The sequence below is a fragment of the Convolutriloba macropyga genome, chromosome 7, assembly GCF_964194025.1.
Source record: "Convolutriloba macropyga chromosome 7, txConMacr16.3, whole genome shotgun sequence".
In the NCBI taxonomy this organism is placed as follows: domain Eukaryota; kingdom Metazoa; phylum Xenacoelomorpha; order Acoela; family Convolutidae; genus Convolutriloba; species Convolutriloba macropyga.
In genome coordinates this window covers 54,900,476-54,927,755 of record NC_134474.1, presented here as the reverse complement: position 1 = coordinate 54,927,755, position 27,280 = coordinate 54,900,476, and the positions used below count along the sequence as shown (strand labels likewise).

General features: G+C 36.2%; 1 protein-coding gene across 3 annotated transcripts; it reads left to right on the top strand.

Moving 5' to 3' along the window:
• Positions 1-27,280, top strand: LOC142342376 (uncharacterized). Of its 3 annotated transcripts, none has more exons than XM_075393683.1 (3): positions 1-144; positions 18,219-18,450; positions 26,926-27,280. In XM_075393683.1, exons 2-3 carry the CDS (start codon positions 18,257-18,259, stop codon positions 27,161-27,163), a joined length of 432 nt encoding a protein of 143 aa, XP_075249798.1. In that variant the 5' UTR covers positions 1-144; positions 18,219-18,256; the 3' UTR covers positions 27,164-27,280. The 3 variants fall into 3 exon arrangements, with proteins under 3 accessions (XP_075249798.1, XP_075249800.1, XP_075249799.1); XM_075393685.1 differs by having other exon boundaries at positions 1-202; XM_075393684.1 differs by lacking the exon at positions 1-144 and adding an exon at positions 6,833-7,365.

Genomic DNA, 27,280 nt, shown 5'->3' with positions numbered 1-27,280 from the left:
TTTTGGATTCAATTTTAATACTCTTTGATTCAAAATCACATCACGTCTGTTCACTATACCGTCAAATTGGACGCATCTGCTACACATAACTGACATAGTCTTTGCAATTAGAGCGTGCAAACTATCTCAGTCCAAGTATAAACAGTAAGTAATTTTTTAAACAATTCATTATTTAATTCATTTGACTGTTCTAATTAACCAGGTAACTTTTTTTAGACTCCGGTTTCAATTATCTGTTTTTCATAACTCTCTTAACAAATTACCATAATTTTTGATACGTTCGAGAGAGTATAACTTGTTTGCTTCTTTCCGCATTTAGGCCTCAGAGCAATTTCAGCGCATCTTTATGTAAGAAATGAGCTGAACCAACGATAAAGGTTTCGAAAAATACGCATTGAGTGGGCTGGGAAATCCATTCACTGAATTTTCAAAACTTCCATCGCCTAATGTATAATTTTTTAAATAATAATTATTTGATTTTGGTCGGATACAAATAGGCAAACATCATCACACTTCGTTTTTTAAGGCAATAACAAAATACAAGAGAGACAACTGGAATTCGTTTCGCTTGGGACTCCAGAGAAACATTCACAACCGATGACTTCTGAAATATGAAACAACTTTAATTTTGGTCATGATGATTTGTTCGGTTGTGATAGTTTCATATCGAGTCCCACGGGCCGCCAAGACATGGACATGACCAGCGAGGCATTATCGAACACGCTAAATGTGCAGCTCGTTAAAAGGCAAGCGATGGTTGATTTCCGTGGGGGGTAATTTCCTATCTAAAAATACGTGGGTATTTTTTCGTGTTTTTTTCCGAAACCAAAAAATCCCAAATGACTTCTAAGGAAAATACTACACAGACAAACATGACGGAGTTTTCAGCCAAAATGTCGAAAGCATTAATATTGTTTCATTTGTTTCTAAAGCAGAAATGGTCTTCCTTCATAATACAAAATTAAGTAAGGACAATTTTTGCAGTATTGTGAACCAATTGCTTAAAGATATGACGGGCTGTTGGCAGTAGAGATTGGTATCAAAATTGAGGATTATAATTTCTCTCTCCTTTTTCCTGGATTGACAATGTTTTGGCTAAATCCCGGTTATGTAGAAAATCATATGACATTAGCTGGAAATGTGCATCAAAAACTTGGCAACAGGTGTTGATATTTTACTCGAAACGCATATTTCAATCCAGAGAAATTAAAGCTCGATATTTTTTCATGTTCAGACTTACTCAATTTTGTTTTCTGTGTTTTTGCACGAAACAATTGAATTGGCCATTCTTTGGCGACATTTTGTGTCTGATGACTGACGGGCAGATTATATGTTTTCGTCAGTATATCAGAATTTCTTGTTTTGCTTGTTTTTTTTCATAAAAAATGCCACAAATTCATTCCATCATTTTTTACCCATCTCATTTTTGCATACTAAATTGACAAAATTTTTTTGTAGGCAAAATACTTTTTAACTGGTATGTTGTTGAGCTGTTTTTGCACATGGTAGTTTGAGTTTATCAACAATTTCTGATCAGATGCTTTTTTGCCAATTGTTTAACATAAATGGCTGTCAAAAAATTTTTTCACATTGTTTTTGCAAATCTTTTGTAGGCTAGAAATTTTACAGAAACTAAACAGCTGTGCTGAAAATAGCTAATTGCTTATCAATCATTAGCAGTGACATTAACTGCAATTTTTGCATCATTTTTTTGCTTCCATTACACTGAATGTCATCTAATTCTCTTTTTATACCTTTCTTTTTCTCTAACTTCCAGCTCTAATGACAAATCTTTAGTGCGCGTTTGAAAAAAAAAATCTGACGTTTTCTTATATAAAAGACAATTTTTCTTCGTTCTCTTTGTTGAATTAAAAATATCTTTAAAATTCACCGATTCAAAATTCAAAAAACTTCTGTCAATTGGAACATGCAGAAATGAAGTACGTAAGTCTTAAATCAGATCAAGTTTTCCTGTGGAGATCAGTTTAGAGCAAATTTTGGTTCTATGATTCTCAAAATGTTAAGTTAATCTAGACATGGGCAATTTGGCATTTTTATAAACACAAAAATGGAAGGTTGAAGAAGAAACACAAAAGTTGAGTCAACGAATGAAGTTGTCCCGTATGCTTAGCAATTTTCTGCTCTAGCAATTTTCATGGTAAGCGTGCTTCGCATATTCTATTCAATTTACAGGAAATCGTAAATTTTCAAACCACTATTCGTGTTTGGCAGGATTGGTTTGGAAAGATTGGTTTGGTGAATTCCATATTTTGGTTTGTTTGCGTTTCAATCAGCAACTATTCTTTTTTCATTAAAATACTTTTTTGAATTGTTCAATTAACGTTTCCAAGTCAAAATATTTTACTTGGGCAAATCAAAAAAATTCAGCAAAAAAATTCTGAATTGAACTTGTCTTTAGGGTGCCTGCTATAACGTTTTACGCAATAATACCGTAGGAAATACCGTAGTTTCATGCAAATAAACACTTTTTGCTAAATATTACAGGGTTTTCACGTTCAATTGAATTTTCAATGCAAATGTTTGCATTTTCAGTCAATCAGTACCCAGTCAGTTGTTCAAATTGTGCAACAAAAACTGCTCTTTTGTTAAAAAAAGGAACAGTTTTCAATGGTCTCGGTGCATGCTGAAAACAATATTACCGGGTATCAAAACTTGCAAGATTATTGCAAAATCTTGCAAGATATCAATCCAGGCAAAAAATTAGGATAACAATAGTTTAGAAAACACCTTTGAAGGAAATTATTGTTTAATAAAGAATTTACAAAACTGAAATCCATGGAGAAAAATTTTAGTCCGGATTCAAAATCTTGCAAGAATCTTTTTAAAATTTTTTAAATTCTTGAAAATTTGCAGTGTATTTTTTGTAGCTAAAACTAACTGAAAACCAAATGGCTTTCTTCTAATGGACTCTTTCTCTAAATATCTTATGATGACTTGGTAAAAAAAAACAACAACCCATGGTGTATATTAAATTGTGAAATATTTTTAGCACTTTTAAATTTATATTTTTCCTGCAGCTCTTCGTCAACAGCAAAAAAAAATTTATAAGATGATTTGGTGCTTCACTTGGGGAATTAACAGGAATAAAAACGGACTCGAAGTGATTGTGTCACTTTGAATCAGTTTGTCCAAGCTTATGTTATGTTTTGCAACCCATCAAATTTTTTACCTTTCTGCACCATCTATGCAAGGACTGAACTTTCCGTTAAGACACCTCAAAGTATATCTGATCCATCTTATCAGTTCCAACAGTTTCAGAGCTCCAAAAATTTTATGAATCAATTATGAAAACAAGTTTCATTGAGCGTCACTTGCATTAGATTATTGTTCCGACCCACATTATTGGGGGAAGAACTATATAGTCAAATGGTTTTTTTTCAGCCAATTCTGGGCGACCGATATGATCATCGTAGAGAGTTGTGATTGGTATTATTAAAAAGCTCATTCAGCGTAGAATATAGAAATGAAAAGAAGAATTTTTAATTTTTTTTCTAGGCAGTTACCGAGGTTCAAAGATTTGTGAACATTAGCATGATATCTTGTGCTTTTGTTCACAATTTAAAGAATTTTTGCCCAACTTTTCGTTATCGTTGCTAAAATTTGTTAATTTCTGTAACAACAGTACATTGGTTGTTGACTCTTTTGAGCCGACAATTTTTCCATAATAATTTAATTTTTTTTAAAATTTAGCCTTTTCTCATCAAAATTGGTCAAAATGTTTCTTCGGCCCAATTTTTTTAAACGTGCCTGAGGTGAAGACATCAAATTGATGGCAGAATTTTCATTCAACTCAAAAGAAGGGTACTTAAAACAATCCTTTTGCAAAATAAGTCTTTCATTTTTGATATATAAAATTTTAATGCAAAAAAAACTATTTTTTTGGTTACCAATGAAAAATTTAGCTGTTTTAATTTAATGAGTCGCATTATTCATTATTTTTTGGTCTCTTCGTGATCTTTGACAAAAAAAATATTATGATTCCATCGAGGCAATGTCTTTTTTAAAAACTAATTTAGCATTAATTCTTTTCATTGGTTTATTATAAAACATCCAATTAAAATGTCAATCAAAGTTCGACTACTACGCAGTCCATTTTTTGTCATTATGAGGCCCAGTGATCATGAGAATTTCAAGGTTTCTATGCCTTCAACAAAATGTTTTCTTCATTTCGAACCAAATTCTAGTATTCTGTCCACGTTTGTTGTCTATTTGCAGTCTCACGACTGAATATCAAATAACAAAAATCCAGTTGGCTTCCCTAAACAGTATACTTGAACATGTATAAGGATCTCATTTGACATTTAATGGCTCTTATGCATTTGAATATGTCTGTTTTAAGATAGTCTCAGTTTCATTTTGAATTTTGTCACTTATTTCCAAATTCTGTCAAAATATTGTTTAGGCTCAAAAAGACAAATCCGATGTTCCTTCTGATGAGAAGGAGTGAAATATTTCTAGAAGTTATTCTTATCAATTATTGTCACCATAGCTTCAAATCCATAGGTTCCAAAAATGTTTTTAACTTTTGGGCCTTTGCATAATTTGGAAGTTGTTTTTAACCTTGCCCAACTATGCGTTCAATAATATCACAAATAATGTTCAAAAGAAATCACTTTTGTTCAAATAGCACTTTTTAGTGAACAACGTATAAGTTAAACGGCTTCAAAACCGTTTGCTTGCAAAAAACAATTGAATTTTTTGTTTTGCTAGCACTTGTCTTTCTCTCTGCAGTGCTATGGACACATACTGGACAATGGCAGGTCTGAATGGCTTCTGGCGTCTTCTGGAGACATCCATTTTTGTTTTTTTTTCATGACTTCAGCTGGCTGCCAATTATACTGACGACTTTGAAATCTTTTTCTTTTGAAAAATTTTATCGAGCTATTGAACTCTGCCCCTTTCAGTTTTACTGCAGGATAACTTGTTTCTTAGTCTTTTTATTAAAATCATTATCATTTTTTGACAAAGCGGACATTATTTTTGTTTTTTTTTCATGTTGCAGCTGATGATTTTAGGGCTATGGCTTTATGTGATTTCAAAACATTTAAATTTTTTTATACTAGTCAGTGCTTGTTGTCATTTTATTTGTCCTATTGGCGTAATCCCCTTGAATTGAGGGTGTATTGATGTCTAAAAATACTTCAACCAAACACTCATACTCTGCTCAATAGATAGCATACGCTTTAAAGGCGTCAACAATAAGTTTTTGGAACAATATTCGTGAAATTTCTGTGTTCGTTGTTAGTTTGTTGTCTGACGACTTAATCTCCACTTATTTCAGTTGCAAGTAGCCTTCCATAAAAACAAATAGTTCAGATTTAGTTTTTTTTTTGGGAATTTTGAAAATTTTTGAAAAAAATTGGTTCTAAGAGGTCATATGTGGTTTGAAGTTTCCGAGTTTCTCGATTTTTAAATCTCATTTCTGACAATTTGCAACAAAGTACCAAATATAAACTAATCTTACATCCTCATTATATGAAAAAAAATTTTATATGTAAAATTTTATGTTTATTGGTGTGTCGTGGCGCCGTTATTTGGAGTTCTCATTAATCTTATGTGACTTGATAAATAAATAAAACTTTTTAAAAGAATTTTGAACACTTTTGTGTTTCTTTTTTTGTGTTTTTGTGCCACACTGCAAATCTAAATAATATTTTCCAGTAGGTATAGTGATGGCAGTGAAATATATTTGATGGTTTTAATGAACAGCAATTGGTTTCAATGGCTGAGACATCATTTTTTCCCGAATGTTTACTGCACACTTTGAAGTGTATCTGTCACTTTCTATTTTAGTCTTGTGACAAATTCTGATTAAGAAGAGGTCTCAATGACTCCAAGTATTGACTTGAAAAAAGTCTCTGCCATTGTGAGCCACATTTTAAACGTACATTCGCACTTTGCTCTGTATTTCTTTTTCTGTCTACTTGTTACCTAGTCTCAGTAAAGGCCGACCCCACATGTTTTCATGAGACATACAATTTTTTTGTTGGTGACATTTCATTGATAATTGATACCAATCAGACCTTTTTATTTAGCGTTCTTAAAAAAAAGATGTTGGTCAAAATTAACAATTACTTTTGTTCATTGATTAGTTGTTGTTTATCTTGTCTCCTGTTCTCATCAACGGCATTGTCATTGGTTGTCCAAGGTGACATTATTGAAATTACGTTCCTGCTTGCGATTGCTGCCAACTTATAGTTTCTATCTCTTTTTTGTAGTCGACAGCTGATGAATGACTTTGCCTCTTTTTATTCTTGTTCATCATGATTTGTACTACGTTGTTTTAAAGAAAATCACATTTGTTTCAAGATGCGGTACTGGTTTTTTGGTTAAGCCTTTAACTGATGTAATTTGAATTTTTAGTGATTTTTTTTCGAAAAAGAAATAGATTTCAACTTAGAAGGTAAGTGATCTTTTGTTGTTTTTGTTGTTTGTCTTGTCTCGTAGTTTTATTAACAACAGATATCATCGACTCTCCAGTGTGGCAGTAATTATTTCTTTTACTGGTCTAGAGACAAATTACTCATTAACCAATTATTTTCGATGTGTATACAATATACAAACAAAGCACAAGTTTCGCCTTTGAGATTTCAAGTTGAACAGGAATATATTTTCAAAAGAATTTCTTAAACGGAACCGATTATGTCCGTCAAACTACTGTTAATTTTCGGTAGTTGCGAAGCCAGTGATTATGTTACTAAAGAGTTTATTCGATAGTTGAGCTAGTTTTGAGATATCGAAAAACATCATTTGAGTATATTAGGCTGAATTGATTATCAGTTTATCACTGAATCAATGATATCCGACCGTTTTGATTTCTGATTATGTTCGACAAGTTGATGATTTTTCTCAATCAGCTCATCGAGCGCCGGTTAAAAAGAAATTACACTTTACTCATTGACACAAGCTTGTATTGTCATTCAAGATATAATCTCTGGAGCCCATGTATAATATTAAAAAAGTGCTGGTGATTCGATAATTTCGATTCGACGCTTCACATAAGTGAATCTATTGTGAACACAAAATATCACACAATCCATATTGTTTTCATAAAGAACAATTGGTCAGCCCAAACAAATTGTTTACTCTCTCCATTGGGATCTCGAGCAGGTCAATTACGATAAGTTGACTATCAAAACTTTCAATAGACCACCAATATCGGAGTGAAAAATAAGATGTTATCAGGTCATAAATTTTAGCAAAAAGCGTCCCTGTTTTCAAATAAGGATAGATTTTATGCCTATTAATTAACAATAGCAACATTTACCAAGTGCTTTTTCTTCTTCGAAACCACACCGAAGTTATCGCTTCGCTGAACAAAAGTGCACAGTATTATTTGTCCAGGTTCGTAACAGCCGATTGAACTCTTTTGTTGTTCTCTTAAACAATTTTTGATACTTTGAGCTTATATTCCAGGCTGATCTAAGTAAGGTGAATTAAACACATTTTTCGCTCAAGTCAACGATTTGCGCGTAGCAGAGTTGAAGTTCGTGAATTTGCAGAGAAAATACACATGCCTCACAAAGTGTTATAAGAAATGATGTTTTCTGCCTCTACAAAAGAAAATTTTGTCCGAATAAAAAATATAATTTAGGTATACTGCTAATTGAGCAACCCAATAAAAATAAAGTCGTCTTAAATTGCTTCCAGAATAACCACGAAATTTCCTTGGAAGGCTATTATGGAAAAGCAAGCTGAAAAATATAATAACTCAAAACTTTAATTATAACGGCGGGTCACGCCTTTTTCTTCTGTTCCATCTGAGCCAAAGTTAAATGTCATCAGCCAATGCAAAAAAGGAATTGCATGCTAGGAGCTGCAGGACACGATTGTCTGCGGATATCGCAAGACATTAAGTATCTCATTTTATTGCTGCGTATAATGCGAAATGAGAACTTCAATTGTAATATCTTGTAAAAAGGCTTGTAAAAATACAGAGCATTTAAAATATTCAGAGCTTTTCAATTTAGATAGACTAATCAGATTTTGTTGTGTAAGATTTGATAAAGTAAATCCCAGGTTGAGGTGCCATCCGGAAGTGCCTCTGATCAGACCATTCCAGACCAAAGTATTCTCTGATCAGACTAAAGTGCGCTAGAAACACCGTGTGCGCTCTAAGTGCACTCGGAATCGTCTCTGATCAGACCTTTCCAGACGGAAAGGACCTCTGATCAGACTAAAATCAGACCATTGTCCAGACGATTGCACGACCATGGCCCCGTCCAAACCCAGACCATCGTTCAGACGATTGTGCGCTCAAAATCACTTCTCATCAGACTATTGTGCGCTCAAAAGTTACCCCTGATCAGACTATAGTGAGAATATAGTGACAATATATTGTGCGCTCGAAATCACCTCACCGCACAAAATTTATTATAATTTAATCTTTTCATACAAAATGATGTTTGCATTATTAAATTCATCTAAAGAAAAGACCATTCTAGAAGTATTATTGCTGAAGAAAAGATAACCCAACTGCTGAGAAAAAATTATTTATTATACAATAGAGCATATTTCGAACTCAATGGATGAATTGAGACAGCTTTCCATATAAAACGTCGTATTCTACAGTTAAACAAAATTTCCTTGTAAGGGGACTGGCTTGTTCTATCAGCTGGACCCCTTTGGTTCTGATCAAAGACATCAGACTTTAGATGTGTCTGTGATCAGAATGCTGCTGCCTGTTGGCTCTTGGCAGAGCCAACATCTCTCGGTAAAAAAAATCAAAAAAATGCCGCTCGAAATGGTCTCTGATCAGACTAATGTGCGCTTGAATCCGTCTCTGATTAGACCATTCCCATCCTAAAGTGACCTCTGATCATACCATCCCCAGACCGAAGTGACCTCTGATCATACCATCCCCAGACCGAAGTGACCTCTGATCATACCATCCCCAGATCGAAGTGACCTCTGTTCATACCATCGCCAGACCGAAGTGACCTCTGATCATACCATCCCCAGACCGAAGTGACCTCTGACCATACCATCCCCAGACCGAAGTGACCTCTGATCATATCATCCCCAGACCGAAGTGACCTCTGATCATACTATTGTGCGCTCGAACCAACCGTGTAATTTTGGTCTGGGAACACGCCGTGTGCGTTGGACTTGGTCTGATTAGAGGTCACTTCCGGATGGCACCTCAACCTGGGATGTCTTGCAGTGTCGTAGCCAGGCACAAATTTATCTAATAATGCCAAAAAAACTGTCATAGAACTTTCCCCATTCAGAGTTGTTGCCGATGAGGAATGTTACCGATAAGGAATGAACCTGCATCTAGTATACATCTACAGACCGCAATGTACTACATGCAATGTAAAGCCGTCTGCTAAGGCAAACAATTTTAAGTACTCAAATGAAAACAAAATAGCAGGGCACCTCTGAAACACACTCCAAAGTTTGGTTGAATAACTTAAAAACTAAACTACCACAAACGACCATTAAACCAAATGTACATAACAAAAAGTTGCACCTATAAGTGAAAAACAGAAGCAAGAAAACAAAAATATTTTTACTGAGAAAAATAGGTAAAATTCATGAAAGATTGCTCCGGTTTTGGAAGCTCATGATCACAAAATAAACTTTGTCAACTGAAAATACCCTTCAATACAAACACAAACCCTGAAAAAAATTATTGAAATAAAAAATCGGAAAACTAAAGTTCGGAAAACTGAAAAAATGACTAAACATGGAAAAAAATTCAAAAAAAAAAGATACGCAAGTTTGGAAAATCTCTAAATCTCACAATATTAACATTGTTAAAACTAGCTCATGGTCTCTGAGAATCTTCCTGTAGCTTGGGTTGAAGGTAAAAGGTTCATTGAACACCAAAGAAAAAAAATAGAAAACTTGAAAATTTTCGGAAAATTTAAAATAATTTTTAACTTTTATCAAAGTAACCACAATTGAGGAGTTTAACATCTTGAAAACCATTTCTTTGTCATTAAAGACAATCCAGAAACTCATCTTCAAGCTCTAAAACGCTTTGGCCCCTGGAAGTCAAAATTTTACAACAAATTTAAGAATGGTAGTCGCTGTTGATTTAAGAACCTTCTAACAAAAAAATTCCTAAAAAGTGAGAAAGAAGTGAAAAAAAGCTCCATTTTGGGGCTTCATAACAGTTAAAAGGTCAAAATTTCAAAAATTGATCTTGTCAGCTTAAAATTATGCCATCTCATCAGCTTCAGCAAACTAAACATATGAAAGGCTATTTGGGCTTGATTAGGCCCTCAGATGAAAGTTATTAACTGCTAGGCTTTACAACTTTATCTTTTTTAAGCTCAAACAACACAAAGAAAAAATTAGCCAGACACGTCCAAAAAACCAATTTAAAATTTTGGATGAAAGGTTTTAAAATATTTAACCAGACTAATAGAGCAAGTAATCATTACTAGCCAAAGTGATGATAATTACTTTCCAATAATTAGCAAAAATGAACACTATCCGCATTTCATATTTATATTTAGAGTTTGCTTTTTTTTGGAATCAGTGTGTTGAATACCATCATTTAAAAATAAAAAACAAAAAAGCAGAAAATGGTCAAATTGAGAGGAAATTTTGAGATTGTATAATCTGGGAGAAGCAGATGCACAGGCAAAAAAATCGATTCAAGTAAAAACTTAAACCAGCAAAAAAATGTGAAAATTTGCTGAATATTGTCGTTCATAATGTCAAGTGTAATACAGAACATTAACGTAAATTTTTAAACGCTATACTTGACATAAAAAAAACCAATTTCAAGCTTAAAAGAAGTTTTCTTAACCACATGAATTCAAAAATTACGAAAATTTCAAAAATCTTTCAAAAATGTTCGCTAACTTGTTATTAAATTTTTGATATTAAAATCTTTACAATCAATTTATCCATAGCAGAACTAACAAAAAAATTTACTCGAATGCTACGAGAAAATTGGTTTCACTTATAATTGACAAACAAAGCAGAAACTACGAAAAATGTTTATAAACTTGACAACATATACGAAAATCATTGCTGGTATTTTGTCTAGATGTTTGACAATAAGACTTCCAAACCAACTTAATTATTGCAGAACCCAACCAAATAGCTATCTGGCAGTTCTGAACATAATAGTCGACATCTATGGGACAAATGGGGGCAAAAACTACAAAGAATCTTTTGCTCCATTTTGTCCATTTTGAAATTTTTTAGAAACTGAGGAGATTTTTTTAGGAAACTGATGAATGGAGATATATTTCTGTAGGTAAACATCCTCCACCAAAAAAAAATTTGCTGTCAAAATATACCCAGTACCCCGAGTGCAAGCCATAATAGTGTTTTATTGACAGCTAATAATTAAGAAACTCAAAAAACGACAAAGTTTTATGTGTTCTTATGAAAATTAACAAGGGAAATTATCTCAAATAGATATATGGGGAAACAACTTTGGGCAAGACGTTTTTGCACCCCGGTCATTTGAAGAACCATTAGAGAATCCATGCAAAAAATTTGAAAATGTGACTCTTTCAAAGTTAATTTAAACCCTCTCAGCAAGTTCAGAAAACTATGTACCTGAAAAACTACTAAAGCTCGTCTACGGACTCTATTGAAACTCAGTGCCTTCGGAGTTTTATCTGTTTATCCCCCTTTGAAAGAAAAGTCGTTGGAATAATTTGCGACACATCTTACAAATAATTAGCGTGGCACAAGTTTCCAATAATGCAAAAATGAGTTTTTCTTGATTATCAAGCCTAATCCGGCATGGAAAAAACACTCTCTTATCTTGCTTAGACACTTGCATGGATATATATCCGGAATCTCCCATTGGAATAAACGCCTGGAAGATTAAAATTAATTACTAGAATATTATAAGTTTTTTCCAGAACTCTTAAATCATTGCATCAAAAACTAGGCTAAAATTTCATTAAAATATGGTGGCAAATCGTTGAAAGTGCTAAGGGCTATCTTAAGGTCAGAGCATTTAATTGTGGTGGTAGTTTAATAAAACAGTGAAAAATTAAAAGTTGATTTGATGCAAGACAAAAATCAACATCTTACATGAACAAGAGATGAAAAGGTTTTAATATTATTACCAAAATATAGCCTGCTCCCCACTCTTTCATCCATAAATCCAGTGTGGTGCAGACATCAGGACTGGAACCTACGTCTTTTGAAACCATTTCCTGACGTGTTACTTCTTGGACCACCAGTTGTTACCCGGGTCGAGGTTTGGTGGTGAATTTTTGTAAGAAATGCGGTGAAATGCGGTGAAAAAAAAATAATTTTCACCGCGTATTTCTTACATCTTTTTGCGGTGAATGCGGTGAATCGCGGTGAATTATTTTTATTCACCGCGTTCTCGGTGGCGGTGAATTATTCTTTTTCACCGCTTAATGCGATGAATTATTTTTTTTAACCGCATCTAACGGTGAAAAAAATAATTCACCGCTTGAGAGAAAGTGGTGAATTATTTTTTTTCACAGCATCTAGCGGTGAAAAAAAATAATTCACCACTTTCTCTCAAGCGGTGAATTATTTTTTTTCACCGCTAGATGCGTTTAAAAAAAATAATTCATCGCATTAAGCGGTGAAAAAGAATAATTCACCGCCACCGAGAACGCGGTGAATAAAAATAATTCACCGCGATTCACCGCATTCACCGCAAAAAGATGTAAGAAATACGCGGTGAAAATTATTTTTTTTTCACCGCATTTCACCGCATTTCTTACGAAAATTCACCGTGTCTGCTATGAATTCACCCTGCTGAATTTTTCTTACCTGAATCAGCGCTTCAGCTGATTTTTTTGTCAAACCAGCTCACTGCAGTCACCGCATTTCTTACATTAATTTGCCATAATAGTCTATGCGGTGAATTTTCGTAAGAAATGCGGTGAATTTGGTGGTGAATTTTTGTAAGAAATGCGGTGAAAAGCGGTGAATTATTTTTTTTCACCGCATTCACCGCAATCACCGCATTTCTTTCAAAAATTCACCGCATTCACCGCAATTCTTAAGAAAATTTTACCCAAAAACCTCGACCCGGGTAATTATCTTTATTAGTAATGACTTGCAGTTTATAGCAAACAAGAAAAGTGCTATCAGATTACTTTACAAAATCTCAAAGAGGCCAATTTGAACTCCTTTATTTTCTAATCTTGAGAACCTATTGTTGACAGAGAATGGTTTCTTGATCATACAAACTACCGCGTTTTTCCCATCATTACTGAGTTTTTAATCAAGCTAAGAGCGAAGTAAAAGGGAGTTTGAGACGACCCAAAAAAGCTGTCACATCAGAAGCACGCAAAAAATCGCCTAATTTTAGATAGGGAATGAAACCCCCAAGTATATAAACCCTCAAGGAAACGAACCCATTTTAAATTTGAATTTTGGTTGTGATAATTTTTTATGATAATTTTGTGATAGTTTCATATCAAGTCTCATGGGCCGCAAAGGCATGGCCAAACGCGTAAAATGCGCAACTCGTTAAAAGTCAAGGTGGGGTTTATTTCCGTGGAGGTTTATTTCCGTTGGAGCTTATTTCCTATCTAATAATGAGTGGGTTTTCCCGGTGTTTTTCGGACACCAAAAAGTAGTTCAGAGGTAAACTCCAATAACAGTTGAATTTATATTATTAAATCAGGTACAAAAAGATGTCAGATTAATGGCCCCTAAATCAAACTACCCTTAAAGGTAGTTTTCTTAGTTTTAACCTTTCTAATTGTACTTTGAACTCCAAGTCATAAATAGTTTCATAACCATTCAAAAATATCTCCCTAATTTTTTTTTTTGTTAGTTCTCCATACTGTTTTCCTAACCGTCCTGTCTATTCTTTCTCTAATTTACTGGCACTCCAAAATTTTTGTTAATCTTAATTTTTGCTTAGTTTTATTAAAACTGTTTGTTAATCCTGTTCAAAAAATCTTTTCCCTCTAATTCAAATTGCTTGATTTCGTTTTTGCTTTTCGTTATTAGTGCCATTTTTCATCGTTTATCCCCGCCTTCACTCACTCAACTTTGAGATTTTTCGGTGACAAATCTTTTAAATACAAGTTTGGCCCAACTGATATCTGATTTTGTTTCATTTTAATGTTGCCATTGATCTTAATTTTTAAAAAGTGAAGTTTGAGATTAAAATCTAAACTTCCTCCTCATTACATGTCTACGTCGTTTTGGTAAAATTTTGGGTTTAATGAGAAAAATTATTTCAGTCAGTTTTTTTTGCCGATTTTAAATTTTTACTTTGTTTCCACGTTTTACTTATTTCTATTTATTCATATTAGAAGATTGCGCAAAAATCGAGCTCAATAACTGTCGCAATCCTCACCTTAGATTGCTGTCGGACATTAAAAATCTTCTTTCAAAACAGATATTTCGAAGGAAAAATTTCGAACACAGGAAACCTTGTCGATTGAAGATTTAGTTTTACAAAATTGATGATAATTTTTAATTGATAATGAAGATTAGTTACAACTTTCTCATCAAGTTTTTTCTGCATTTTTTGGAAAAAAGTGCATTATACATTTCTTAGTAAAAGCAAATACACGATAGAACAAAACTCAAAATTTAATTTTTTTTCCTTACATTAGCTTCCACTTTTTCTTTTTTGTATTAGAGCTGGTCTAGTATCTCCAAAAAATTTTGAAGGCTACAAGAAAAGTTTTCAATTGAGAATGATTCATGCCCAATCTTTTTGTCCAATAAAATTTAATTACTGATGATGGTAATTTTCAATTGTTGGGAATTAATCAAATTTTCAATTTTTTTAAGAATTTTTTTACAGACAGAAATTTATTAAATCAAAGCTAAGAGCGAAGCAAGAGGGAGTTCGAGATGACCCAAAAAGATGTCACATCAGAAGCACGAAAAAAATCGCCTAATGTTAGATAGGAAATGAAGTCCCCAAGTAAATAAACCCTCAAGGAAACAAACCCCAAATTTAAATTTGAATTTTGGTCGTGATAATTTTTTTTCGGCTGTGACAGTTTCATATCAAGTCTCATGGGCCTTTAAGGCATGGCCATGGCCCGCGAGGTATGGCCAAACGCGCAAAATGCGCAACTCGTTAAAAGTCAAGTTGGGGTTCATTTCCGTGCCCAATACGTTCATGCCCAATCTTTTTGTCCAATAAAATTTAATTACTGATTTTGGTCATTTTCAATTGTTGGAAATTAATCAAATTTTCAGATTTTTTTAGAATTTTTTTACATAAAGAAATTTATTAAATCAAAGCTAAGAGCGAAGCAAGAGGGAGTTCGAGATGACCCAAAAAAGATGTCACAACAGAAGCACGAAAAAATCGCCTAATGTTAGATAGGAAATGAAGTCCCCAAGTAAATAAACCCTCAAGGAAACAAACCCCAATTTTAAATTTGAATTTTGGTCGTGATAATTTTTTTTTTCGGCTGTGACAGTTTCATATCAAGTCTCATGGGCCTTTAAGGCATGGCCATGGCCCGCGAGGAATGGCCAAACGCGCAAAATGCGCAACTCGTTAAAAGTCAAGTTGGGGTTCATTTCCGTGCCCAATACGTTCATGCCCAATCTTTTTGTCCAATAAAATTTAATTTCTGATGTTGGTCATTTTCAATTGTTGGAAATTAATCAAATTTTCAGATTTTTTTAGTATTTTTTTACATAAAGAAATTTATTAAATCAAATTATTTTTGAACCAGTACTGATGGTCCGTAAGATTTAAAATAATTTGGATGTACACGCCTAATTTATTGTATAAAAAGTGAATTAACACGGAATTGCTTGTCTTGCATTAAGTTATTGGTTTAAACATCGCAATAGGGCGAATACCGCCTGTTTTCAACAAGACTGATAATGATGCACTACAAAGAGCTTGTGAAGCAAATTCGGGAAGTTCCTCACGTCAGCTTATGTTTTCCAGCTTAGTCAGTATTCTCAAAGCAACTTGTGACTAATCTGAAGTGGTACACTGTACAGCATGCAAAAGATGTTCGGGAAACATTTTTGAAGGACCAGCAGCTGTAAATTTAGAAAACGAGTTCAGCTGTTCCGAAACATTTTCCTCATTGAATTAATAGGCTTGTAATGAAAAACTTTGGTCTTCAATAGGCTTTCCTTCAGTGGGATGCAATTTTTTCAAACTATCGAGAGTTGCCTTGTTGACTGGTGCAAAACCGCCAGAAGCCTAAACTTTCGCTGCTCTGCCATATTGGCACTGGCAACACAAATTTTTTGCACATTTTATAATAACTTTTGAGCTTGTATCGTTTGATTGCTTGGATTGTTTCAAAGAGCAAGCTTTGTTCCATAGCCTTCCACATTCTCCGCTGTTCCAGCGATTAATTTTTTCCGAAATCTTTGGTTGTTGCACCGCCTGCGTTTTTGCCCTCCTCTACTACTGGCACTTAAAATGCATTTAGATAATCCGAAGAGTTTTCTCCAGTTTAATTCTGTATTGGAATCTTCAATGCAATCTGTAATGACGTCAGAGAAAAGCTCTGACCATTTGTACTGTACATTGATTGGGACATAGCGGATAGTCGGGACGATAGTGTGCAGCAAAATTTTTATATCTGGAAGGCTACCGTCTGTTCTAATTGTTTCGGAGTTTAAACCAGCTAATGCCTCGTCTACATGGAGTACGCTCTCAGCATTAATTAGCTGATCGTCAACTTGGTCTGATAGTTCCTTGGAGGATTTTTTTAAATTTACTTAAAGGTTTTTTGAAACACCAGTAATACCATATTGATTTGGAGTTGATCCATGAGTCGTAATCAGGGCCCCATTCAATGTATCTAACTTTCGTTTCTTCAAAAAGACGATCTAATACCTGGATCTTATATTATTTCTCGGCTCTGTCAAGAATAAATAAAATAGAGCTAGGTGAAATGTGAAATTTATTTTCTATTGTAAGGTTGGACATCTGTTGAGTTAGACCACTGCTTAGGTTGGGATTTATCTCAATCTTGGTACAAATGTCTGTCTGAGGTGAATTTTCAATTTGTCAAAGCTTCTTTTGTTCTTAAATTGTACTTCATTTGTGAGCGTGCTGCAAATAACTGTTTATAGGAAAACAATATACCACTTCTCCTTTTATAGACTGCCACAGTACTTAAAAACTGGAATTATCTCACCGAGGAATCTACAACTTGAGACTGAAAGAGTTGTTCCACACGGTGGCCCCCCACAGCAACACACTGTTGAGTCGACTTCTTGTAGAAGACCCCACTTATAGGATAACAGCCGTTGATTTTTAAAAAGGGGGGTTCAATTTTGGGTGCTAAAGATTCAAATTTCAAATGTAATTTTTTTTCAGTTCTTGTTTAGCTCGTTGAATTTGAGAGATCGACCGGACGCACGTGAATTCGGAACAGGGGAACAGTACCCTGTTTTCAGCTGCTTTTTTTCTTTTTATTCCCACATTTCAGACAGATCCTATTATGAACTGCATTGCTCTTTTTTTGGTGACTATAGCCGCCTTTTTTGCCTCTGAATCTTTCACGTGGTACCATAATTGCAGCCAACCTGGGTCAGGCTATGGTCAAACTAGAGCTATGGTTAAGCAAGACCTCATCCTCACACAGATTTTCTGGAAACTTTGCTCCATAGATTGCTCACGCTTTACAATTTGTTTTTATAGTTTTATATCGCGCTGAAAAAAGCGAGATTCCATAAAGCGAGATCAACTGCAAAAACATTGCATTCAGTGACTTTTGTCAAGAGAGATGCTACATTTTAGAGCTAAAGCTCGATTTCATTAGTTCTTTTTATTTGCTGAAAATTGGGATCGAATCAATTCATGCATTTAAAAATAGTTTAGGTCAGAAAACACATTTTCCTAATCGTTGCTTCATCTGACTTTAGTCAAATTTTAGGCGGTTTTTGACCCGATAATGATCAAATTTTTACCTCGCTGATGATCAAACGCATCCAGACAGTTTTCGGTCATAACCAGATTTTACCCAAACTTTGACCAGCAACATCGTCCACGTAATAAACACGCACTTCGTCCCCCGCGTTTTCAATTTTCTGATCATTCCCGCACACCTGCGGGCTTATGTTTGTCTAAAAATCTCGTTATGAAAAGAGCGTGAGTCGATGTTGAAGAGACCAAGTAAAAAAGGTACAGACACTACCACCGTCCCTCTCTCAACTTTGTTAGTCTTTTCATACGGCCGGCCTCTCAAACTGGTCACAGATAGAAAAATTGCTGGCTTGTTCCTCAATTCAAAATGTATATACATGTTCTTAAGCACTTTAACATTTTTTAGACACTGGGCTACCGAACAGTTTGGAAACAAGGTGGAAGATGTTTATAAACGAACTGGATTCCAGCTACTCTCCAGTCGAGGTTGAGTTCCCAGACAACACGAATCGCAAGAACTACTTCCTAGCTGCATGCAAAGTCTTCATTGAACAGGATTCGCGCGCCAAGAAGAAAGGGGAGTTATGGGAGACACTGCACGTTATGGACGAGAAATCTCCTTACGGTGGAATCATAGGATAGTATTAGCAAATTTTATGCATTTGATTTTTCTGGAACTGTTCGTTTTTGCCCAAAAAGAAATTTTTGATCAAAATAATAATTATGAATTTCAAATGTTGTAAACAGTTATAAAAGTCTGAGTAATTTGCTTCAACTTTCTCACAATTTTCATGATGAACTAATTATAATGCTCTTTAGCGGCAGCCAATTAAGATGATGGTTGTAACGACAAATAACCAAGTATTTGAAATCAATTATCAAAATTTCGAATGATACCATGAAATTCACTTCGTTTTCATGAGCTAAAATTTCTTGAGCGAAAAGCATTAGAAAGCAATTCAAGCAAGTGAATAAATTAATTTCAATTCAATACTAGCACTTCAAGGCTAGCATTTTTTTCAAATTAAGCTAATTTTACAATTTATGTCAAAATATCTTTACCAATATTTTTGTTTAGTTCCTTTTGCTGAAAGTGAGTCATAGATGTTAACCAAATTGATTTAAACGATCCGTAATAATCGCAGTGTATTTTCGGTTATATGACTCTATAATGGCAAAATAATCGGGTATAATGGCATTTGGTAAAATGGCATAGGGTATATTGACCTGACACGACTTGAAGCAAACATTTTTCTAACTTTCACAATTGATTTAACATAATAAATATCACTGAACTTTCTAATCATTGACATTTTCCCTAACTTGTTAGATTAGCTCTTTTGCAGAACTCGGTGCAATTCGACAATAGTATTTGATGCAATTACATTAAATCTTGGAAAAAATGAGGATGATAAGTTTGAAGGCCGAGCATTAATAATTTTGTCAAACATTCATTTCATTAAAACAATTTTATGTCGACATATTTTGTTTCTAATTTTCATACATTTGTAAACGTGTAAAAAGATCGTAAAAACAGGTTGACCGGGTTAAATTCTTAACAAAACGAGGTCACTAAAACTGCTGTATACCAAAATTGCGTTTTACACCTGGTAACAACGAAGTGTTAGTTTGACTTTCCTAAAAAATCACAGCTGCTGCCACTTATACAGAAGTGAAGCAAAAGAACAAAGACTCGTGAAATTCCGCATAGATCTGATTCCACACACTTCAAAGCTTAATAAAAGTAGGTGTGTGTGTGTGTGTCGCAGATTGCGGTGAAGAATCAGAAAATTAAGCCTGAGCTGTGTTGTGATCATAGAAACCGGGTTCAGTTTTGTGGAAAAAACGGGAGCTCAAGCTTCAGGAGAGAACCCAGAGATTTTAGTTGAAGTCAGGTTGGCTTTGAAAGAACTAGGAAAACTATTTTCACAAGAAAATCCAGTCTGCCTAAACGTTCAATCTTGCCTGAGCAGTAAAATACTGTGTCTTGCTAACGTGAAGCTTGTAATTTATCTCATCATCGATTTGGTCTTGAAAGTTTGAGTAACTTGAGAGAAAGAAAATAAAAGAACCATTGTTATCTAAACAAAAGGGTGACAAAAATTTCTCTTCTTTGACCAGACGAACTACTTGTATTCAGTTCGTTGAAAGTAATAGGCAGTGAAAGATGGATTTTCAGTTCACAGACTTGAGTTTTCCAAACCACCAAACCAAAAACCTAGATGCTACGTCGTCTCTATGGCTTCGGCCCCAGTGACTAACGAAGGACCTCTGTTTTGACCAACAATTCAAGTCCGCTTATGGCAAAAGACTGGTTCTCCCTTGTGAATTGTGTTCTATTCTGAAACCGAATTTACCCCCTTAGATTCGTTTATAAACATAAACAGTGAGCAACCTATAGGGATACAAATTTTGGTTTTGAATAGCCCCAAACTGAATTATTGAGTTATTAAACAAAACTCAGAAAAAATTATTTGATTATTTAATTGGAACTTACTGGGAAGTTCCAGCAATTGAGTTGATTATTCAACAAAGCTGAACGATTAGTTATTTGGACTAATAAAACAACATTTAATGCAACGGTGATTTACAGAATAACGGATATAAAGATACAAAAGGGAACTGCACAACTTAGTATCCCGACAGCTTGTAAACCGCTAATAACAAACTGGGCGGTATAAAACTTTCCTTGTCATTGATAAAAAAGCAGTTACATTTGGTCCGCCGACCCGGACAGTGGAATACAAACCGCTGTCTAATCTCGAGCAAAACAAAAGGCCAACGAGGCAATTCGACTTGCACAGTCAAACGACGTTGAGGTGCCAACTTTGTCGAAAACAAAACCACGGGACAGAAAAGCGTCAAACTGCGGCGTCAAACTAAACAAATTGTGACTCGGTCACGTAGTCACAGCAACCTTGAGAGACAAATCAAGCACTGCGCAAAGCAGATTGAGCCAATGGAGAAAGAAGGCTACGAACTGATCAAAAATAAAAATCGGCCTAGCAAAGTTAAAACAGTATATAACCAAATTTTGCAATTCGATATTAGCCTAGAGAAGCTACTTGACAAGAGGGGTGATATCTTTAACAGTTTGTAATTATACCGACGACTCAAAATCCAACAACGCGAATTTTTCATCAACTTAGAAGCCGATTGGTTGCCATATATCCACGGCCAGACAAGCATGGCGGATCAGCAGAATCAGACACCTCTCTAAAGCAGGGCTGCAGAGCCAAATGATAAAGTTCCAAGATCTATGAGAGAAACCTCCCAAGTTTCAGTTAAGAATCAACAAAAGGAAAACCAGGACAACGAGTCCAAAGCGTCTTCCGATAAAAAAGGCACAGAAAGCAGAGAAGCTTGCAGCTCTAGACAAAGAATTTAACATCAAAATTCGTCTGAGAAAAATTGAATATGAAATGAAGCAGAAGGAGCTTGAGATGGAATTGCACCGTTTGAAAGAAGAAGGTGCTCTCAAACTGCAATACGAAAAGGAAGCCCTTGATGCCAGAGATTCTGGTTCTGGTGATGGTGCAGCGCCTAGTATTAGAAGCCGATCACCTTTCAATTGGAAAAGTCCGAGGGGCAAGGACATCTTCGGCTGGCTCGACCAAGCAGATAAGTTTGCAAACTTTAAAGACTGTAGTTTTGATCATACAAAGAACGGTCAAGAAAACTATCGAGTCAGTTTTGATCAAGAAAGCTTACTTAAATCCCGATCCCCAAGCAGCGAGCGTTTCAAACTCAACCCTTTACCCGACCGGTCTGAGTGCAACGTACTAAGCAGTAGTAGTCAGCTACCAAAGTTGAAGTTAATTTCTTTCGACGGCAACCCACTCGAGTGGCCGGAATGGTCGAACATGTTTGTAGCAAACGTTCATAACCGTGCCATAGCTGACTCAGAGAAAATGAGCCATTTGAAAACATTGTTAACTGGAAAAGCAAGAGCGGCTATAGCAAGTATGGGCTACTCCGGAGATCTATATGGTGAAGCTTGGACTTAGTTGGAACGGAGGTTTGGCCGACCTTACCTAATCGTTGAAGCACAACTCAATACATTGCGAAATCAACAGGCAATCCGAATGCATGATTCAAAAGCTTTAGTCAGTTATTCAACAACCATCAGTAATGTAGTCAGTGTTCTGAAGCACTACAAATATGAAGGTGACTTGCGATCTAGTGCAAAACTGCAAATCGCGATTGAAAAGTTGCCACCTAATCTGAAGGAGAAATGGTGGTTCTATGTAGATGAAACCAATGAGGACCGACCAGATCTCTGTCTCCTAGAGAAATGGTTATCAAGAATGTCATTCGTTTACGAAGACATGTCACAGCCCCCAGGGGAACGTAAGGAGGACCATTGACGAAATTGGAACAAAACCAAGCAGTTCTCTAAATCCTCGAATTTTAGTGCGAGTTCAAACGTAAAGGAAGCGCAGGCAGCGAATAGCATCACTGCCCATTAGCTAATGGAACGCACAAAATTTGGAACTGTCCTTTATTTAAGAACATGAACGTGAATGATCGTTATGCAGCTGTGAGGAAGCAACGCTTATGTTACGGATGTCTGGGAAAAAGGACATGCAATCAAAGATTGTAAAGTCAACTCTTGTGGTATAAAAGGATGTACCAAAAAGCACAACCGATTGCTACACTCAGAAAACCAAATGGACGAGGGCAATCACGCAGTCAACTTAAGCGCAGCAACAATCAGTCTAAGTTGCGAAGTTACGAGTTTTCTTCAGATAGTTCCAGTCTCAGTTCAGAGTGGCAACAACAGGTTAAACACATATGCTTTCCTCGATAGTGGATCAACGGTATCATTCGTCAACCGGAGCGTTAATGAGAAGTTGAGAGCCAAAGGAACCGATGTTACGCTTTACATAGCTGGCATACACGGAACAAAAGATTTGAAGACAGAAATGATGTCCATAAAAATAAAGGGACAGCATTCAAAAGTACTTTTGACAGAAGCGTTTGTACACCCGTCAATTTCATTGGGAACCACAAACTACGACTACCACAAGCTGAAGCAAAGCTTCAACCACTCGAACGTTCTCGCAAACAAAATGTTCAACTTGATGGACGTCGGCGTCATTCTCGGTCAAGATGCTTACGAGCTACAGAGACCATTGGACTACAGATTAGGATCACGAAGTGAACCTTTCGCCGTTCTAACCGAATTAGGATGGGTAGTCAGTGGACCCATGACGGGCAGGAGCAGACAAAATGTTTGTCATTTCGCCTTCACAGAAGATGTGAAAGTGGCTGAGAATATCCAAAAATGGTGGGACAGAGAAACCTACGCTTCTAAAATTAACTTCGTCAGTCAGTCAAAGAAGGAGCTGCAGGCACAAAAGATGCTAGAGAGTACGACGAAGTTTACAGGCGAGAGGTACGAAGTGGTAATGCTTTGCAGTGAACCAGAGCCAAACCTACCACACAACTACAGCTCAGCATTGGGTCAGCTTCTTTCACTGGAGCGAATATTCCAAAGGGACCCAAACCTTAAAAGTTTCTAAAAACAGTCGATAGATAAAGACGTAGAGAAGGAATTCGTAAAGATATTGGACGAGTCCGAAGTGAAAGGCACCTTCGGGAAAGAATGGTATTTGGCACACCATCCAGTGCTAAACCCGAACAAGCCTGGCAAAGTGAGACGTGTTTGCAATGCTGCATCAAAGTACAATGGGGTATGCCTAAACGACAAGCTACTAGCAGGGCCTGATTCTACTGCCTGGTTTGATTGGAACAATTTTCAGATTTCGTGAAAGACCAATAGCCCTAACAGCAGAGATCGAATAGATGTTTCTGCAAGTCCAAGTTCCCCAGCAGGATAGAAGTTGCTTGAGGTTTCTATGGCGCCCAAGAACTAATGAACCTGTTCAAATATACAAATATCAGCGTCACGTGTTTGGAGCTAAGAGTTCTCCAACTTGCGCAAACTTTGCTCTCAAACGAGTGGGACTCGATAACGAAGAAATGTATCCAATTGCATCAAAAGCAATACAAAACAACTTCTACATGGGCGATTTCAACAAATCAGTAGAAACCCCCGAAGAGGCAATCGAAGTCTTCAGGCAGTTGCGATATCTTCTTTTGCAGCATGGATTTCAACTATCAAAGTGGATAAGCAACAGCGAAGAGGTTTGCAAAGCAATCCCAGTCGACTTGAAATCAATCAGCAACACGAAGCAAGTCGAAGTGGAACCCAATACAGAGGGATTTTCAGTGCTTGGACTACAATGGACTTTTACTGATGATAGTCTTCAAGTCTGCCGAGGCACGAACAAGAGAGTTGAAGCCCCTATAACCCAGAGGAAAATTCTGTCACTGGTATCTTCAGTATTCGACCCCATTGGATTGATTGCTCCGTTCAGTGTTCACATGAGACGACTTCTGAAAGGCATCTGGAATAAAAATAGGCAACATTGGGACAACCGAGTGGAGCCTGGTGAAGAAGCAGAGTTCTTGAGGTGGAAAGAACAACTTCAAATTGTAGCTGAAACAAGCGTTGGCAGAAGATATTTCAACAGAGAGAGGGATGAAACCAAACTTCATGTGTTTGTTGATGCATCTGAAGACACAATGTGTGCAGTGACTATCTAAGATCCGACCAAAGGAAAACTCAGCCGACTTAGCTTTTGTAATTGGAAAATGCAGAGTAGCACCGATGAGGCATCTTTCAATACCACGACTGGAATTACAAGCAGCAGTCATGGCAGTACGGTTGAAGGAGCAGATAGTCAAGGAGCACGAAATGAAGTTACAATGTTGCAGTTTTTGGTCGGACTCAACAACAGTAGAATAGTGGATACACAGCTCCTATCGTAAACAACAAGTGTTTGTGAACAATTGAGCGGCTGAGATATAGGAAAAAACTGATGTTTCACAGTGGAGATATGTGAGCGGTATCCACAACCCAGCAGACATTGGCACGAGAAGGATCAACATTGAAGAACTCAGGAGCAGTGAGTGGCTCAATGGGCCGGCCTGGTTAAAGCAACCAGAAAGGGAGTGGCCAGAGCAGGTGAGTCTTGTTTTTGCCTCAGATGAAGATAACAAACCCTCATCAGTCTTCATGACACAGGTTGAAGAAAAGAAAGCAGTTATTCAGTGGGAACGATTCAGTATTTTCAGCAGACTAGTAAATACAATGGCATACGTACGGCGGGCATTCAGCAAATACAAACCCGCAACACAGTCAGTCAGTGTTGAGGAAAAGGAAAGGCAAAAGCAATCATTTTAAAGTTACTACAGCGAGAACAGTTTGGTGAAGAGATGAAACAGTTTGGCGAAGAGTCTCTAGAGTCTCTAGAGAACAGTTTGGTGAAGAGTCTCTAAAAGTTGAAAAGGAAATCCCAAAAAGCAGCAAAATTCTACAATTCTCACCATTCAGCTTGAGATGGAATTGCACCGTTTGAGAGAAGAAGGTGCTCTCAAACTGCAATACGAAAAGGAAGCCCTTGATGCCAGAGCTTCTGGTTCTGGTGATGGTGCAGCGCCTAGTATTAGAAGCCGATCACCTTTCAATTGGAAAAGTCCGAGGGGCAAGGACATCTTCGGCTGGCTCGACCAAGCAGATAAGTTTGCAAACTTTAAAGACTGTAGTTTTGATCATACAAAGAACGGTCAAGAAAACTATCGAGTCAGTTTTGATCAAGAAAGCTTACTTAAATCCAGATCCCCAAGCGGCGAGCGTTTCAAACTCAGCCGTTCACCCGACTGGTCTGAGTGCAACGTACTAAGCAGTAGTAGTCAGCTACCAAAGTTGAAGTTAAATTCTTTCGACGGCAACCCACTCGAGTGGCTGGAATGGTCGAGCCATTTGAAAACATTGTTAACTGGAAAAGCAAGAGCGGTGTTAGTTTGATTTTCCTAAAAAATCACAGCTGCTGCCACTTATACAGAAGTGAAGCAAAAGAACTAAGACTCGTGAAATTCCGCATAGATCTGATTCCACACACTTCAAAGCTTAATAAAGTAGGTGTGTGTGTGTGTGTCGCAGATTGCTGTGAAGAATCAGAAAATTAAGCCTGCACTTTGTTGTGATCATAGAAACCGGGTTCAGTTTTGTGGAAAAAACGGGAGCTCTAGCTTCAGGAGAGAACCCAGAGATTTTAGTTGAAGTCAGGTTGGCTTTGAAAGAACTAGGAAAACTATTTTCACAAGAAAATCCAGTCTGCCTAAACGTTCAATCTTGCCTGAGCAGTAAAATACTGTGTCTTGCTAACGTGAAATTTGTAATTTATCTCATCATCGATTTGTTCTTGAAAGTTTGAGTAACTTGAGAGAAAGAAAATAAAAGAACCATTGTTATCTAAACAAAAAGGTGACAAAAATTTCTCTTCTCGACCAGACGAACTACTTGTATTCAGTTCTTTGAAAGTAATAGGCAGTGAAAGATGGATTTTCAGTTCACAGACTTGAGTTTTCCAAACCAAAAACCTAGATGCTACGTCGTCTCTATGGCTTCGGCCCCAGTGACTAACGAAAGACCTCTGTTTTGACCAACAATTCAAGTCCGCTTATGGCAAAAGACGGGTTCTCCTCTGTGAATTGTGTTCTATTCTGAAACTGAATGTACCCCCTTAGATTCGTTTATAAACATTAACAGTGAGCAACCTATAGGGATACAAATTTTGGTTTTGAATAGCCCCAAACTGAATTATTGAGTTATTAAACAAAACTCAGAAAAAATTATTTGATTATTTAATTGGAACTTACTGAGAAGTTCCAGCAATTGAGTTGATTATTCAGCAAAGCTGAACGATTAGTTATTTGGACTAATAAAACAACGTTTAATGCAACGGTGATTTACAGAATAACGGATATAAAGTTACAAAAGCGAACTGCACAACTTAGTATCCCGACAGCTTGTAAACCGCTAATAACGAACTGGGCGGTATAAAACTTTCCTTGTCATTGATCGGAAAGCAGCCGTTACAATAAGAAATATGGAGTAAAGAAACAAAAAAAATGGCATTTATAAAGTAAAATTCAAACGACAGTTAATAATATGCAAATAAGATTGGTTGTGCACTAGAATACTTTATTTAATTTTTTACGTGAAAACATTTTTTCGTGAACCATAAAATATGCTCCCCAGGCTCTGGAAACTCTAAACTGGATTACATGCTAAAGTGGAGCAAAATATTCAGACTACATGCTGCAATTCACGACGCAGCCGGACAGTTGAAGACACGATTCAACATTGGACCAGGGTACCCCTACTGCTGGCCCTTCTGCCCAGTAAACAGCCCTCTTTTGGGTCACTTCACTGGCCTCTTCTACTGTATTATGGTTCGAGTGTGGTGCTGGGCTACATTTGACAAATTGAAAGTTTAAAACAAAATGTACAGACATTCAATATTTCACCATTGAGTTAAATATTTGGATAGATAGGTTTGTAATTTGTGGAAATTAGTACGAAATTATGTCAAATTCGATTTTTGATATTGACAA

Coding starts and splice junctions, on each gene's coding strand:
- LOC142342376 (XM_075393683.1), top strand. CDS start 18,257: ATGTTTATAAACGAACTGGATTCCAGCTACTCTCCAGTCGAGGTTGAG. Junction 18,451..26,925: donor CCTTACGGTGGAATCATAGG/ATAGTATTAGCA, acceptor ATGCTCCCCAGG/CTCTGGAAACTCTAAACTGG.